Source organism: Microtus oregoni, unplaced genomic scaffold, assembly GCF_018167655.1.
Source record: "Microtus oregoni isolate MIOR12 unplaced genomic scaffold, Mior012 000047F_ref0000412, whole genome shotgun sequence".
Lineage (NCBI taxonomy): Eukaryota > Metazoa > Chordata > Mammalia > Rodentia > Cricetidae > Microtus > Microtus oregoni.
This window is the reverse complement of record NW_024543221.1, coordinates 13669627-13687443: the sequence shown is the minus strand read 5'-3', so window position 1 is coordinate 13687443 and position 17817 is coordinate 13669627. Positions and strand designations below refer to the sequence as shown.

The following is a 17817-nucleotide window of genomic DNA, read 5'->3' as shown; positions in this document are numbered from 1 at the left end:
AGCTACAAAAGCAGTTTTCATGTGTATCTGTGGCATGAGTGCACGTGGGGGCGTATGTGCACGTGGGGGCGTGTGTGCACGTGGGGCGTGTGTGCATGTGGGGCGTGTGTGCACGTGGGGGCGTGTGTGCACGTGGGGGCGTGTGTGCACGTGGGGGCGTGTGTGCACGTGGGGCGTGTGTATGCACTTGCATGGACACCAATGTTTGTGCTAGCAGTCATCCTTGCTCACTCTTCTGTGTGATCCGCTCAGGCAGGGGCTCTCAGCTCCACTTTGAGCTGCTGCTGCTGAGTCTCAGTAGCCATCTTGCTTGGGGATCCCACCTCAGCCTTGTGGAGCTGGAACTTCAGGTGGGTCGCTACCCTCACCTGGCATTCGAGTGAATTCTGAGCATCCACACTCCGGAGCTCACTCCTGCACAGCATTGCTGTGCTGGTGTCTGTGCCAACTTTATATATGGAAAAGAAGAAGAATCAAGAAAATGCCTCCACACGGTTGGTAGGTCTGTGGGGGCATTTTTTCTGGTTTTTTTTTTTTTTTTTTTTGATGAAGGGTTCGTGTGAGAGAGCCCAGCTTACTGTGGGTGTTGCCACCCTGGGCAGGTGGTCTTTGCTGGTATAAGACAACAGGCTGAGCAAGCCATGAGAAACAAGCCAGGAAAAGCAGTGTTTCTCTGAGGCCTTCTGCATTGTTCCTACTGTGGGCTCCTGTCCTGACTTCCTTCAGTGATGGAGTGTGATCTGAGAGGTGTAAACTGAAATAAACTTTCTTCCCCACGGTGTTTTTGGTCGTGGTGCTTTACCACAGTAATAGAAACCCCGACTAAGACAACCACTGAGTCACCTCCCCAACCCACGAACCACAAAGGCCAGTTTCTAAGTCAGGTCCATTCTGGATATGCAGGGCCACACACACACACGCACAACACGCATGCATGCACACACACAAATATACAAACACTCTGGATATACAATGTCATACACATAAACACACACATTCTGGATATGCAGGGCTTTACACACACGCATGCACGCACGCACGCACGCACGCACGCACGCACGCAGGGGCACCCACACAGTTCTTATATCCAAGGTCTAGCATTTAACTTCTGTCTCCCTATTTCTGTACGGAAACAATAGCACCACAGGCTTACTGCGGGATTAAATGAGACAATACACAACAAGTTCCTCGCCTAGCACCTGACACCTCACAACCACTGGTCCATGTTCTTGTCCCGGCACCCAGAGAAAAGGGCCTGAAGGGAGGAGGGTAAGAAAAATCACTGAATTATGAGGGTGAGAGGTTTGCTCAGGCACCCTGGAACCATGTGGCTGCTCCAAGCTCCTGACATGGGTCCAGAGGTTGAAGTAAGCACACCGAGGAGGGCTGGGCTGTCAATCTCCACCCTCGGCCCACTAAAATGGGAGGCAAGGAAACAAGAACACATCCTTTAGCTCAGCCCAGCCACACGTCTTCCTAGTTAGCCAGATCTCGGGTACTTTCCTTCCCAGGCAGCTACTATGCTTAATTTCACAAATTGAATCTGCTGGCCACTGTAATTAGACAATGACAAAGTTAAAATCCAACCATCATTGACATTTTCCAGCAAGTGTCTCTGTGGTGCCCCGGGACCCAGCCTTGTGTCTTACAACGGCAGAAAGACGAGCGACAGTTACCTTGGGAAGTGTGGGTCTCCGAGTAGTGTTCACTGCATTGCACATGCATGGGAGGCAGGATGTACGGCTGCTGCCTCGGCTGAAACAGAAAACAGAGCTGCGGATGCCGCAAAGGCATCTGGGAGACGTCAGAAAACCAGCCCCGACCCAGGGAAGCACATTGCAGCTGCTCTGCTGGCCACCCCTCTGACCCACCCTCTTCTACTGATCTAAGCTCTTAGTTCATAGTGACACTGAGAACAGCAGAAAGCGGTTCAAGATCAGAGAGGGAAAAACGCCAGCATCCCACGTTTGGGTGCAGTTGTTCGCTAGGGTGTCGGACACTGGCCATGTTCTCGGGGCCTTTGGAGCAGGTGGAGTTAAAAGGGACAAACTCGTCCAAGAAACATTCTTTGCTACGTCCAAGACTGGCTCCCTCCAAGGCAGCAGGGGCCATGGCTCCAGTTCACAGATCCACAGGAGGCTGGTGTAGGGTCAGGGCTGTGTTAGACTGGGTCTAATAAAATAATATGATGCATGTTGTCTCAAGGACACTGAGAATCACATGTGGCACGGGCCAGAGAGACACTCTAGTTCAGAAAGGACGCACTCCTGGGCAATGCAGAGTCTTGCCCACTGGCTCCTGAATGTGGCATTTAGACCATTCTAAACCACTCCTGCTGCAGAAGAGGGCATCCTTGATGTTGGGGGACTGAGGGGTTGTCTGTCTCCTATCTCTTCCAGCTTTAGAGCTATCATCTCAAGACAACTGACTCAGAAGTGGGGTGCACGCCTTTAATCCCAGCACTTGGGAGGCAGAGGCAGGTGGATCTCCATGCCTTCGAGGGGAGCCTGGTCCACCTAGGGAGTTTCAAGGCACCAGATGGGGAACAAGGAAGGTCATGAAAACAAAAGATCCAGAATCAACATGAATCGAAGAAGAAAAACATTGAAATAAACTGAGAAGGAAAAGGCGCTGCTCAGACTTCTAAATAATCGCAGAAGTCCTGGAGGATGACTTTAGAGTCGTAGTTTCTAAGCTAAGACTCCATAGACCAGGCATAACTAGGGGTTTGCGTAAACTTGTCAAAAACAAGAAAACAAAAACCTATGAGAACAGGCATCACAAAAGAGAGAGAAAGACAGAAACTGGTAAGGAAGTTAAGATTTATAACAGCAAGGGCCATTAAGACACTGACGTCTGCTGTCTCACTCAGAGAAATAGCTCAGACCTACAGGACAAGGCGATGAGAGACCTCAGAATCTAAAGCCCTGTAGACCACCTCACCAAAGTAAGAAAGGGAGGCTCTCTGGATCCCACAAGTGCCTGAGAAGAGTGTTCTGCCATCACAGCTCCCACGTACAAATGACACTTGATCTCACTAACAAACACACGAGATGAACAAGGTAACGGAAGACAGCACTAACAGAGGAGACTGAAGGAATGAGCGTGTGAGCAAACACGCCATTCTCCAGGGGAGGACAGGGTCCTTTCAGAGGAGGCCCACAGGACAGAGACTGAGGCACACTGAGGTCAGAGACAGCGACGTGAGCTTAGGAATTCCCATGTGGCTCAAGTCTAGAATTCTAGGAGTCTGTGTCATGCTCTTAACAGGAAGGAAGGGAGGGAGGGAGAGAGAGAGAGAGGGAAGGACAAAGGGAAGGGAAGGGAAGGGAAGGGAAGAGAAGGGAAGGGAAGGGAAGGGAAAGAAAATGTCCTCCAAACTTTCTAAGGGAGAAGTTGAAGACAGGCTAGACACACATTGGCTGCAGAGAAAACTCTTTGGTGCTTGAGTCTTTGGACTCCAGGGTGATGTGGGAAGGTCATATGTCTATCTGTTGCTTTCATTGGTTAATTAATAAAGAAACTGCTTGGCCTGATAGGTCAAAACATAGGTGGGTGGAGTAGACAGAACAGAATGCTGGGAAAAAGGGAAGTGAGGGCAGACACAATGGAGCCAGCCGCCAGGTCAGACATGCTGAATCCTTCCCGGTAAGACACCACTTTGTGGTGCTACACAGATTATTAGAAATGGGTTAGTCAAGATATGAGAGTTAGCCAAGAAGAGGCTATATACAATGGGCCAGGCAGCGTTTAAAAGAATACAATTTGTGTGTTGGTATTTCAGGTGTAAAGCTAACCATGTGGGAGCTGGGCGGAATGAAAAGCAGGCCTGCCCGCAGCTCCTTCTACACCAGGGAACTGCACATCTAGCGGAGTGGGAAAGCCACACGCCTTAAAGAGCTACAAGACCAGTAGAAAACAAACAGGGCAACTCTGCCCCAGAGCCCCTGCATCACCCTGAAGACACAAAGAGCCTGCAGTGGGAATCACATACAGCTGTGCTTCCTGGTCACAGCAGCAGGAAAAAGAACAGCTTTGAAAAAGCAAAAACCAGCTAAAGGCTAGGCGCTTTATTGACTAAAGTCTGGAAATTAGAAAACGTCCCATTCGTTCGATAGACGGAGACCATTAACTATACTCATTTGGTTGCGGCTCATTTAAAAAGCATTTTCTGGCTAGTTTGCTCAGCTCTATGTATGGCAGTAAATCCCTTGGACTCTGGGGCACGTTACCAGAACAGACGAGCAAATGGTCAATGGTCTGAAGGTATATGATCATTCTGGTCTGGAGTAAGACTGGGGAGAACCTCAAACCACATAGAGGGAGGTGCTCATGGGTAAGTGGGACACAGTGGATATTTGCCACACCTCCTGCAAGTGAATCATGACCTGCTATGCTTCCAGCAATTCTCCCCTGGTCACGGTACCCTTAGTCACCTCCCCTCAAATGCGTAATAGAACCCTTATCCCAGCAGCCAGACCACGGACTGAGACTAAGGAGTGTACGTACCAGTGAGGACCGGCTCCAGGTGGGCTGGCGTCTGATTGGGGGTGGAGAATTTGACTGTCTATATGAAAGATTAAAAATGAAAACCATCATTATTGTTGACCAAAGTTCAAAAGGTCAGACAGACAAGGGAAGTTGGGAAGGGGGCCAGGCCAGACCAGCGAAGCCTACCTCACAACACACGTAGAACACACAGCACACACGGCTCATGACTGCACACCAACACTAAGAACACACAGCACACACGGCTCATGACCGCACACCAACACTAAGAACACACAGCACACACGGCTCATGACTGCACACCAACACTAACAACACAGCTCTGCCTTTGTTCTCTTTCACGCTCAAAATGTTTGGAACACATATTTTTGTAGAGCTTTGCTCATTGTTACTAGAAGAACGAGGCTTACTTCTAAAGAAATATTATGGGAGAAATAAAGACCGGAAAACCTCACATCGTGTGAACTTTTAAAACAGTGTCCTGTGTAAACCTGTGGAGGTGCATAATGAAAATATTTTGAAAATGCTTCCAGTTTAAATAAGATTCCGAAATAGAGAAAATATTTTTCAGTTCGAGCCCATAAAGATAATACATTCTGCAAATGTTTATCAGGCCAGATGCCTTTTGTGTTTGTTTTAACTCTGCTCTGATGCTGGGGGTCAAAGCGAGCAAGCAGGAGGCAAATATTCCATAGCTGAGGTATGTCCCCAACCCAGCAAATCTTTCACAGAGAGAATACTTCAGCATTGATTCAACGACAACAACAGAGAGGTGTGCAAGCCAGAACATATCCATTCCTGAGAGTGGTTACCACGAGGTTCCAACACCACACCGTATTTAAAAACAAAATGAAATACAAGATACAGACTTTTCCTCGGGCTAAACTTCTTCAAATAAAGACTTCCCTGAGTTGAAAATTTTGCCTATCTACCTGCCTGTTGATAAATATCTTTGCTCTGGTGAAACCACAGGGATAAGGCATTAATGTGGGTTTCTGGCTGCTGGTCAAATTCAGTGGTATCACTCCTGGGTTAAACATGGTTCTCCAATGCTGCCTGCCCTGGGGTGTGGGATCCACATGGCAAGGACCAGCTGTGCAGGGGCAGATGCCGCCTGATGAGCCTGGGCGGCTCACGAGTGGACAGTCCTAGATGGAGGAGGAGGTTACGGGGACAATTCCCATTCTGGAACTCGACAGGAATGCCCTTGACTTGAGATTATGGAGCTCCATGTGTATGTGGGAAGGATGAGGTTAACTGCTTCGGATGCCACGTCAAGGAAGAAGGCAAGGGTACTCCAGACGGAATTCTTGATTTTCAATGTACTTGCGATGTTCCCGGATAGTAGAAAAGACCACAGAAGAAACATGAATGTTGAACACAGCAATGAAGCTTTGTGCTGAGAAACAGAGACAGAGGAAGATGGCAACTCTCAAAGGGACTCACATCCACCACACAGAAGTCAGCTAGGGAATTCTCGATGGTGTCAAGGCCACCACGCAAAACAAAGGCAAGAGCAGAACGGAACCATACGCGTATGAGTGTGTCTGCAGAAGCCATGGTTATGTCCTTGCTTGGCCTTTAACCCACCTATTAACTTGGCGGGCAGGCCTAGACTCTCAGGTGTACTTTCAGACCCTAGCAGCAAGCAATTGCAATGTCTGGTTTGAAAGGGCCTGGGCTACATGGAGGGAAAAGTCTGCCATGACCTGGGGCTCCAGTTCTGAGCCGCTGCCTTCTGCAGCGGCACCTGCCGTCCTGCAATATGCCACCCTGCTTGGATGTGCCCACTGTGGGAGCGTAAAGACAGCCCCTCACTTGCATTTACATCCCTGATGCTCTTTGAACCAAAATTAAACACCTTGGGGGCCCAAGCGGCAAATGCGCTCCGCTGAGGAACGCCTTTTGAAAGCGACCTATGTAAAGGCGCTGACAGAGTGGGCCCCCGGCACGCCGTCTCCGAGGTCAGGCCACGAGGAAGTGCCCTCAATCAGGCTCAGATTTATCATCTTTATTTCCGAACTAAATTAAAAAGACACACAGATGCGTGCCATCTCGGAGTGCCTTCCAAATCCCCCTCTAATTACCCTGGCCTCTCATTTGCAGTCAGATGGCACGACCCAGGAGCACACGCAGGGCTAGCCAACTGTGAGCGGAAACAGGCCGATCCAGCGGCAGCATCCTCTCTTTTAAGTTGGCTCATCACTCCGCTCCCCACTTCTGAATATACTCCACATCTAACACGGAGGGGCACCTGGGCAAATTGGGAACAGCTGGGCTCTTCCGAACTCAGAGCCGAGTGCCGGAACGGCACTGATGCGGCCCACCCATCCAGGAAGTGAAGCATTTATAGTCAATTTGAAAATGATTGTCTCTCTAGGCACACGGACTGCAGTAGACGGCACTTAAACATCTCTCGCTGCTGACTGGCTTTAGACTCCTCCTATGGCTTCTACAAAGATCAAGGGGAAAGAAGGACTGGAAACGGGACGGGAACTTCTCAGAAGCCCCGATTTAATAGGACCAAGCTGGCCAGAGAGACGGTGAACTAAACATTTACTCACTCAGTGCAGATCTTGTTCTGTTTGTAAAACTTGTGCCGTGTTGTAAATAACCGGGAAATATACTTGGCATTTTCAATATCATCCTTGAAAAAGAAGAGATGGGAAAGAAATAAGCATTCATTAGATTAGATATGTACTTCACATAGACTTCTCCAAGTAGACCTCTCCTTCCATCCGAAGTACAGAATAACACGCTGGGCCAGGAAGCAAACCAATCTTTGTGACGTCAATGGAGCCCAAGCTACCACAGCTCGGCAAAGATGGCAGAAATGACCATCTATCAATGCATTCTCCAGAGGTTCTGGTCTGCAGTGAGGAACTGCCAGGTTCTCACCTCAACTTTCAAAACCAATTTTTTTTTTATTTTTTTTTATTTTTTGGTTTTTCGAGACAGGGTTTCTCTGTAGCTTTGGTGCCTGTCCTGGAACTAGCTCTTGTAGACCAGGCTGGCCTCGAACTCCCAGAGATCCTTCTGCCTCTACCTCCCGAGTGCTGGGATTAAAGGCGTGCGCCACCACTGCCCGGCTCAAAACCAATTCTTGAATCAAGGCAGGGCCTACGATTAACACCAATGTCATTCAACCAGAGACAGGATGACGAGGGGAACAATGTTGGCTCCTGAGAAGGGACCCAAATCCAGGGTCATGAGGGGCTGGAAAACGCAGGTCAGCCAGCAACAGAAAATGCAATGTGACTTATCTAGGAGTCACCTGAGGAAGGCTGTGACCGGAGTGGGATGGCATGCTGGACAAACCTAGTGAGAACATGCATCGCTTGCAAGAGGTCATGCAGGACCAGGCAAGTATTAGAAAGAACTCCTTCAATAGCACTGCATCCCATACGGAGTACAGTTGTGTCCAATATGCAGCCATGAGCTGCATGGGCCCCCGGATAGCCTAGGAAGGCAGTTCAGTACTGTAAACATATTTAAAATATTATTAGGATATGTGTGTGTGCGCGCGTGCACGCCCAACTTGACTGTGCAGTCCTTGAGTGTAGACTTCACAGATGACAACAGTGCCCCCAACATTGAAAGTATTAGAACATGCAAGTATCAGGACATGGAGAATGAGGCAAGGCATTGTTAGCTTAAAGAAAAGAATCCCTCCTTAAGCTGTGCAGACCCCTGGACTCACTGTGTGGAAGAGTGCTGTCTCCTCCTTGTCAATCAGTTCTAGAAGGATGGCTGATTTGCTGTGGGTGACACTCCCAATGTCATTCCACCTGAGCCAAAGAAATGTGACTAGGTTTACTCGAAGATGGTCCGTGTATCCACCCTGAGAAATGTCTCATCTTACAATTATGATTTAACTGTATTAAATATTTGACTAGCGTGCACTCCGGATTCACTGTGCCATCTTCGGGGAAGATGCCCCATGGTAGTTTCTGTATCTATGCACCAGTCATGGCAGCACACACATGCGCACACTTTCCTTGGCAGCTCTCGGAGACCTGGTGTGCAAGGGGACTCACTCAATGCATGGATTCAGGCGGGAGGACACAGGGAATCCACCTATGTGTGGGGCCTGTGGACGCCAGGGTCTTGTGAGGACTCTAATCCCAGAAGCAGGCGCCAGACAGCAGGAGATAAGTGGCTGCCTCCCATTCTACTTGGTTCCTAGACATTCTGTTAAGGCTCGGGCTTCAGCAGATGTCCGAGCTACAGCTCCCCACTGGTCCCTTTTCCATCCACCATGCTCACGGAAGCTACCCAATCTGTTGAGTCTGGTTTTCCTTTCCTCCTTCCTTACTTCCTTAGACAATTTCCAGTTTCACGTACTACAGGCTGATCGCAAACTTACCTCATAGCCAAGGGCGACCTTGGACTTCTAATCCTCCTGTTTCGGCCACTCCACTAACATTTATATGGTGCTGGGGACTGAGTGCAAGGTTTCTTGCATGCTGGGCAAACAGTGCACTATCTGGACTCCGTCCCCAGCCCTTCGGCATCCCCTACCACTCTCCCAGAAAAAGAGAATCTTCTGGAGTGCCTGCTCCCCACCACACTGTGATGTAAGATTTTCATTCTGTGGTTAGATCTCTCAAGAGACCCCCGGAAGACCACAAGTTCCTCACTCAGTAGGGATTCCACATCTCCATGTCTGTAATCCGTGTAGAGTTCAAGTCCCACATCCTATCTAAAGCGGGAAAAAGTGGCTGATTTGCTCCTTCGTAGAGGAGATTCGATGTAGACACTGGTGAGAACCAGAGTCAGTGAATCCACTCCCCGAGGCTGACCGATGAGTTCTTACCTGGGGTTTTCAAAGTCACTCCCAGTCACCTGCCCATTCCAGAAGAGCTGTGCTCCCCACACATGCCCACGAGTCCTCTCCCTTTTCCAAATGCTCCCTGACAGAGACACCTGCTGAGCAGACACCTGCTGCTTCCAGGATCTCAAGACGAGAGGCTTCTCCCTGCCAGTTGAATTCCTTCAAAGCAATTGCCCAAACTCTACAGGAGCTCCTCAGCTGCGCCCTCCTGTGAACAGCTCCTGAGGGGACGGAACAACCCCTGCCAGAGGCAGACTGACATCTGCAGTCTGTCTGGAGTTCAGCAGCACAGGTGTATAGGAGTGCTCACGTGTCTACAGGTTCATGTGCTTGTGGAATCCAGGGGACAACTCTGGGTATCAGTCCCCAGTCACTATCTACTTTGGATTTTGAGACAGTCTCTTTCCAGTCTGGAACTTGCCAAGCAAGTTAGTTTGACTAGCCAGCAAATCCCAAGACTCCACCTGCACCTGCCTCCCAGCTCTGGGATTCAGGCCTGTGTCAACCTATCCAGCATCTTTTATGTGGGTCCCGGGAACAGAACTCTGGTCCTTTCAAGACTTTACCAACTAAGATACAGTTCCCTAGCCCTTAAACGTTTATCCTAAAGGTCTCCATACACGTTGTAGCTTCAAAAATCAAAGAGGGAAAAATCATAGAAATGATGGCAGAGCAGTGATCTGAGTTGGAAACTGTCTGGAAAGGCAGCCCTGACTGATCCCGAGAGTTCACGCTTTGCCTGTTGGGGCATCAGCACAGGGCCAGACTGCCCAGGTACACAAAGGCAAACAGGCTGTCATCATGGAAGCTACGGGCAACCATGCAATGAGCCAGCTAGTGGACACTGACCACACCGCTGGACAGGGTTTGCTTGTGTTAAACGGAAAAGAAGGTTAAAGGGTCCAAGTAATAATAATAATAAAAATAAAGCACTCCGTCGTTTCATTTGTTATCGCAGACTAACTGCCCCTAAAATACACTTTGATAGACTCTCAGTCCCCTTTCGTTAGTATAAAGATGACTTTGTCCTTGGCTAACACATGTGGTCACACAGAGAGCACGGGGCTATGGGAAGAATCTGGTTTGGATCTAAACATCCAGAGACAGTCCTAACAAAAGCAATCAGCAGGACCGACTACAGAGCCCGCTCTTCCTGCTCTCAAGGTCTGCACCACTGACTCAGTAGACTTGAAATGCATGTTTCCTGTAGCCAGAGAGGAAGGAATTAAACCTCTGGGAAAAGCAGTATCAATTTTCCCCTAGCCCCATCAATACTGAAGACGGCCAATTTTATCTGAACTGAGAAAACAGAGTCCACTCAGGTCCAGTGTGGCTCTTAACTCATTACATAACTACAGTCCATGGCCCTGCCCACAGTCTCTCAAGGGAGGAACACGTTACCTGTATATTACCGCCTGTCTTCCGATTCTGTTCCTCACGAAAATTCCCATAAAGAAAATGCCGAGGTGTGTGCTGTTGCCCTGATTGTCCTGCAGAGGATCAAGAGAAGGTGTTTGTTACCACCGTGTCCTTGCTGAGCCTTCACAATAGCCAAGGTCAAAGAGCCGAAGTGTCTGCCAAGAGACCAGTGGAGAAAGAGGTGGGGGGAAGTAGGGTGTGCATGTACCCCACATAGTAGGAAGTGGTATAGTGTGTGTGTACCCCACATAGTAGGGAGTGGTACGGTGTGTGTGTACACCACACAGTGGGGTGTGGTATAGTGTGCATGTATCCCACATAATAGGAAGTGAGTGGTACACATGTGTGTGTGTGCACCATAATGAAGTGTGGTACGGTGTGCATGTACACCATAGTGCGGTGTGGTACGGTGTGTGTGCACACCATAGTGTGTGTATACCATAGTGTGGTGTGGTACAATGTGTGTGTACACCATAGTGCAGTGTGATAGGGTGTGTGTGTACATCACATAGTGAGGTATGGTATGGTGTGCGTGTACACCACACAGTGGAATACCGTGTAGGCTTTAAACAGGATACTCGGGTGTTTGAAACTAGAGGCCATTATTATAAGTGAAACAAGAAAGGCACAGGAAGACAAATGCTGTGTTCACTGAGATGGAGTTTATCTCATCAGCAGCATGGGGCAGCAAGGCTGCAGGGGTGAGGAGATGCGAGTCAATATGAACTCTAACTAAACTAGAGGGACAAATTCCAGGATCTACTGTGCACTGTGCTGGCTGCAGTTAGTAGCGACATGCTGTATTCTCAAAAATCCACTGAGAACAGATTTTCTGTTCACCCCACAAAAATGCTAAGACTGTGAGATAGCCTGATTCCCCATCCTACATACACACAGGTTAAGAAGACACTATATAATAGAAAACACTATCCTGAGTGAGGTAAGCCAGACCCAAAAAGAGGAACATGGGATGTACTCACTCATATTTGGTTTCTAGCCATAAATAAAGGACATTGAGCCTATAATTCATGTTTCTAGAGAAGCTAAATAAGGTGAATCCAAAGACAAACACATAGGCATCCTCAGGAATATTAACCTTCATCAGGCGATGAAAGGAGACAGAGACAGAGACCCACATGGGAGCACCGGACAGAAATCTCAAGGTCCAAATGAGGAGCAGGAGACGGAGCACGAGCAAGGAACTCAGGACCACGAGGGGTGCACCCACACACTAAGACAATGGGGATGTTCTATTGGGAACTCACCAAGGCCAGCTGGCCTAGGTCTGAAAAAGCATGGGATAAATCCGGACTAGCTGAACATAGCGGACAATGAGGAATACTGAGAATTCAAGAACAATTGCAGTGGGTTTTTGATCCTACTGCACGTACTGGCTTTGTGGGAGCCTAGGCAGTTTGAATGCTCACCTTACGAGACCTGGATAGAGGTGGGCAGTCCTTGGGCTTCCCACAGGTCAGGGAACCCTGATTGCTCTTCGAGCAGATGGGGGGGGGGGGACTTGATCGGGGGAGGGGGAGGGAAATGGGAAGCGGTTGTGGGGACGAGGCAGAAATCCTTAATAAATAAATAAATTAAAAAAAAAAAAGACACTATATATAAATACATACCATTTAGTTAGTCATTTTAAAGATAGAGATAGTTATAAGGCAAGAGACAGCACCAAGCTGGAACCCTCCCCTTCAAAGTTGCCAGTACAAGACTTCTGGTAAGACAGCCTGGTGGTCAACCCAGGAAGGATATAAGAGGAAAACAGGTCAGGCGGAGTGGTGTACCCCAGTAACCCCAGCATGCAGAAAGTAGTGGTGAGGAAGTTATGCCTCTGATGCCAGGGTGAGCTACTCCATGAGCTGAGGGGTGGGCCAAGAACTGGGGGAGAAGAAACAACATGGTTTGCAAACCAAAGAAAAGCTGAAAGATAAGTCATACCACAGAAAGATGCACATGGAAAAGTAAGGTGGGGAGCATGAGAAGGGAGGGAAAGGAGACCCTACAAGAATACCCCAGATGCTTCGCCTGCAGGTTCACACTAGAGTCAAGGGTAAAAGTGACCCAGAAAGAGCCATTCCAGGAGCAGGATGATGTAAGAACACACAGAAGGATGCCTGAGGCAGCTGTGGTACACTGGATGCTACGGGCATCGCACTGGACCAAACGTAAATGCTGGCCATCCTACTGAACTGTAGTCCTGGGTTGAGCCACATCTGAGCAACCTTCTGTGAGCTCAGAGGCTCCATTAGTAGGGGCAGCTCAGCCAGAAGCTACGTGAGTGTATGTGAGGTTTTAGGAAGGACAGATGGTACCCAAGGAGGGCTGGGGACATTTTGGGGAACCATTTATGGGAAAGCTGGTGGCTCTAAACAGAAGTGCACACGGGGGCCCTGTTATCCAATTCACCGTCTATCCCTGCACACTCAGCTCTCTGCTTGTGCAAACTTCTTCAAGGCAGGCCACTCCCCACCCTCTCCCACCTAGCATCCTGGGTCACCCAGCATCCAGCGTCTGCAGATGGTTACCTCCACCAGGGACAGATATACTGGTGGAACTGGGCAGTTAAGCCAAGTTCCCCAAAGAGATCAGCACTGCTGGTCCTCCCTGGAGAACCTACTAGATGAATCCACTGAAGATGGAAAGATATCCAAGCTTTACAGTAGACTTCGGCTCTCGCTTGAGTGCCCTCCCTTCCTACGGCTCAGACACTAAAAATAAGCAAACGATGGCCACAGCAAAACCCCCAACTTCCAGGCAGAAAAGCTGGCTGGGTAGAAATCGAGAAAAGTTTACTGATTTTTTTTTTCAGTGACCCGAAATATCGTGACTATATGTGGGCTGCTGTAAGTGGGCTGCAGATGGCCTCGCCAGGCATATTCTGCAAGGTAAATGGATGACAGTCCTACCAAGGGCGGCCGTTAGAGAAGCAAAGGAAAATTAAACAAATCGAAAAGAGGGCCATTTAGCCCCTTTCACGGGATGCGGCCACCTCGCTTGATTCTGTTCGAACGCTCGCAGGCAGCTGTCATTAGCGCAAATGGTAAGCAAGCCAGAGAGGGAGCCGAGCATGCGTTAAAGCAGCCAGAGTGAAGAAAGTGTGTGCGGAAATCACAGGCCCCTCCCAGCTTGCCGGGGTGTGCCAGCTGCATTAGGTTTCTGATGGAACGCCATCTTTTGAAGAGTTGGTCAGGAGAGAGGCGAGACCGAGTTTGGAAGATGGGCTCATGATTCTCCCAGTCACACCCACTCCAGGAGGTGGGGCAGTTACAAAGGATGCGCTCTAACGATTTGCTAGACACGGCTTCCACAAAACACCCACCACTCACAGCTCTGCAGAGCTGCAGAGACAAAACATGACTGCGCAGTGGAGATGCTTCAATCTGGCTCACCAGTGATCATCCCCACATCCAAAGGAAAGAGAGGAGAAGACGCAAAGGAAGAAAGCTGCTAGCTAGCCTCACTGTGCGTGTCCACGGGACGTCAGCTGTCCTTGGCAGCTGAAGGGGAGGGACGCACTCCTGTATGGGCTCTAATCGTACACAACTGTCCAAGCAGACGAGCAGGATCTGCTGAAGTTCAATCCCAAACTCTCTGAGCTCAGAAAAAGCGTTAGCTTTACCTGAAGGGAGTTCTTAACTGCCAGGGTCAGAACGAGAAATGTCCCCGATAAGCTCATGTGTCTGAAAAGTTCATCCCAGCTGGTGACACTGTTTGGGGAGGTTATGGAACCCGCCTGGGGGAAGTGGGCCACTGAGGACGAGTCTTGGGGTTTCACCGCCCAGTTCTACTTCCTGTTGACTCTACTTTCTGGTTGCTTACACCACGTGACCGGCTGTCTCAATTCCTTTTCCAACACCAAGGGCTGTACCCCCTGAACTGTGAGCTAAAGCTAACCTTCCCCCTTATAAGCCACTTCTTGTCCCATCTCTTTTTGTCACAGGGAGAAAAAGGTAAGAAAGACATCAATCGTCACATGACACGGAGAAGGGAAGCCATTCTGGCCCAGGGCCACCCACGCTAACTTTGAAATGTGCAGGGGCAGGAAAGGTGTGTCACCTTCACCGGGAAGGTCTCCTGTCCAAATCCATCCAAACGTTCTACTTCATTGATGTACATCAGCTCAGCTTCTGCAGGCGGGATCCCACTACAATCAAAACAGCACCAGAGGAGGAAAATGGGTAGCAGTCCAAAGCCAATGGCAAACACCAACATCTTAACGCAAATCCCGGAGCTGTGTGCCGGCCCTGGTCTCCGGGGATGGCATTCATTTCCACCAGGGAGGGTAGCACCTGGTAAGGTGGCATTAACGATCAGCGGCCTTTTACTCAAAAAGGAATATGAAAGGGAAGGTAAATTTTCCAACTAAGAGACATAGCCTTTAAAGCACTAATTATCCGATATATCCCTGTGAACAATGATGTCTGCTTTAAAAAGACACTATGTGGATCACAAATTTTTTGTGTGTGTTTTTTGTTTTTCTTTTTGTTTCTTTTTTTTTTCTTTTTGTTTTTTTTTGAGACAGGGTTTCTCTGTGGCTTTGGAGCCTGTCCTGGAACTAGCTCTGTAGACCAGGGTGGTCTCGAACTCACAGAGATCCGCCTGCCTCTGCCTCCCGAGTGCTGGGATTAAAGGCGTGTGCCACCATCGCCCGGCTTTTTTGTTTTTTGTTTTTCGAGACAGGGTTTCTTTGTAGTTTTGGAGCCTGTCCTGGAACTAGCTCTTGTAGACCAGGCTGGTCTCGAACTCACAGCCATCTGCCCTGCCTCCCTGCCCCCCCAAGCGCTGGGATTAAAGTCATGAGCTACCACCGCCCGGCTAGAAAATTTCTACAATTTTAAAATGAAAATATTTTAAAGAGGGAGGAGGGAAGGGGATGTGAGGAAGCAGGGAAGCACAGACCCCCCTACCCCCAAGCTCTCCTTAGAACCCAGAGCCCTGCCACATGGGTAGAAGCCAGGATACCATGTGACCCAGGACAGGGGTGGGCGAAGCTATGAAGACCCACCCCACAGACAGTGTTTTATGCTGGCTGGATGAAGTCTCAATCTCTACCCATCTTACCTGTGGGCTTTGTGCTCCTGGGCCACCTTCTGCGTCAGCTCCTCCAGAACAGCCTCCTCCAGGGCCAAATCCTGGAAGAACAGGAGCACTCGGGTCACTGTCAGTGCCTCCCTGGTCAGGCGTCCCCAGTGACACACTCCCTTTCTCTCTCCTGCGCACAGCTCCTAGCATAGCCGGTGGGACCCAGAAGGGACAGCACCTACCACAGCTGGTGGGACCCAGACAACACAGCTCCTACCACAGCCGGTGGGGCCTAGGCAGCTTTTTTTTTCTTTACTGACCATCTGCCTCCCAGATGCACTTTTATTAAATTGCTTAGTATGTGCTTGTGTAGTATGTGCGTGTGTGTGTGCACATGAATGTGTGGATAGCATAAAATGACCTCAGCTCTTGCCTCTTGTTGTAGCCACCTTGGTGGGTTAGTTGGCTTTCCCCATTGTTTGATTTTAAACACAAGGTTTCTCGCTAGCCTGGAACTCACCAGGGAAGTCAGGCCAGTTAACCGGAAGGCTCCGGGGACTCACTGGGTTCTGCCTCGTCAGCACTGGGAAGGCAAGCCAGCTTTGCTTCCACGTGGGTTCTGAGGACCAAACTCACGTCTTTGCAAGCTTTACTGTTCAGTTATCTCCCAACTGAACCCTGGGAAATAAGCGAGCTTCCAGTCGTGAGACCGCAAGTGTGTTGTGTGCCTGAGACACTAGCTGCAAGCACCTCAGCCATACCAGGTGCGGATTCTAAACGGCACATGGGGACAGAACAAGCTGAGGTGAAGATCAAAGGCTCCATTAAAACCTAAGTTCCAACTCTGAAAACGCCCAAAGGCACCCTTCTGCTATTATATTCAACTCAATGCCTCCACCTGTGTGTGTGTGGGGGGGGGGGGGGTGGCAGCAGAGGTATGTACACCCCAGAGATGTGTGTGCGTGGCAGGGGCTGAATGACAAATGGCAGGGTGTGTGCCACAGCCACACACCTGTGGAACGCCTGTGTACTTAACTTTGTTCTTTTCTCTGCTGAGGAGAAGCCACCTGACAGCGCGGGGAGTAGGGAAGATCAAACAGGGCCACTCATCCGCCTTCCCTCCCTCGGCGGAGGAATGCATGCTTCCCTTTGCGAGCTCCAGCAGAACCCAGCAGAAAGTTGAGACCTTGCCACGGCTCCCCACTGCTTGTACAATTAGGTCCACACCTGGGCCTGGCATCTGGACCGTTCTTTAGTGGGACCCAGCCATTCCTTCCAGATCTCCTCCCCTCAGAGTTCAGAGCCTCGGGCAGGCTTCTGTTCTCAACACAGCTTTCACTGTCTCCGTTTAGACTCCTGCCCACACAGTCCCACCACACAACAGGAAACACCCTGTCTCCACTCTCACTATGGATACTTCATGGTGCCTTCCCTCCCCTGGCCATAGCTCCTCTGCTGAGGGGTCTCCACAAACCTCCTGCATGTTCTGTCTATAGTGTTTCTTCTGTGGTTACACACATACTCCATTTACACACCATCCTATTTCATTCCTTGTCTCCCGTCACCTGCTAGAATCTGGGTCCCTCAAGGACTGCAGTTCTTTCCATCCTGTAAGAGGTCAGTCATGGGGCTTTTCCACAACGACCCTTCCAAGTTCATAAGACAAAGTGAGTAGTCAATGAATATTGACTGAACTCGATATATGGCATATAATTTCCACATTATTATAGAGGAGGTTTTGACCATACAAAACTGGATAACAGTAGCTTATCCCTCTGCTTATCTTCTCAGTTTGCATTTCAAAATGCAGACAGCGACATTATTCAATCAGCTCATATTTGCATATCACAGACAGAGTCACTGTAATAGTAACACATCCAAATAACTGGTTATTGAGAATTTACCCTGGACCAGGGTAGGTCCCTCATACGGATCTCCTCCTTGATCTTCAAAGTGGGAATGGGTTTATTCTAACTTTGGATGTGCAGACAGGGGCTTTGAACCATCAGCTAACTTGCCCAAGA

The 17817-nt window shown here is 49.4% G+C and overlaps 1 protein-coding gene across 3 annotated transcripts in view; it reads right to left on the bottom strand.

Annotated features, from left to right (window-relative positions):
- Ptpn14 (protein tyrosine phosphatase non-receptor type 14) overlaps nucleotides 1-17817 on the bottom strand; it is a 138485-nt gene that overhangs the window by 19509 nt on the left and 101159 nt on the right. For all 3 annotated transcript variants that reach the window (XM_041635331.1, XM_041635333.1, XM_041635332.1), the window contains exons 6-12: nucleotides 15833-15903; nucleotides 14828-14915; nucleotides 10745-10833; nucleotides 8210-8297; nucleotides 7074-7156; nucleotides 4510-4567; nucleotides 1677-1755 (exon numbers count right to left, since the gene is read on the bottom strand). In XM_041635331.1, the coding sequence (XP_041491265.1) occupies nucleotides 1677-1755; nucleotides 4510-4567; nucleotides 7074-7156; nucleotides 8210-8297; nucleotides 10745-10833; nucleotides 14828-14915; nucleotides 15833-15903 (556 nt within the window). The remainder of the gene's footprint in view (nucleotides 1-1676; nucleotides 1756-4509; nucleotides 4568-7073; nucleotides 7157-8209; nucleotides 8298-10744; nucleotides 10834-14827; nucleotides 14916-15832; nucleotides 15904-17817) is intronic.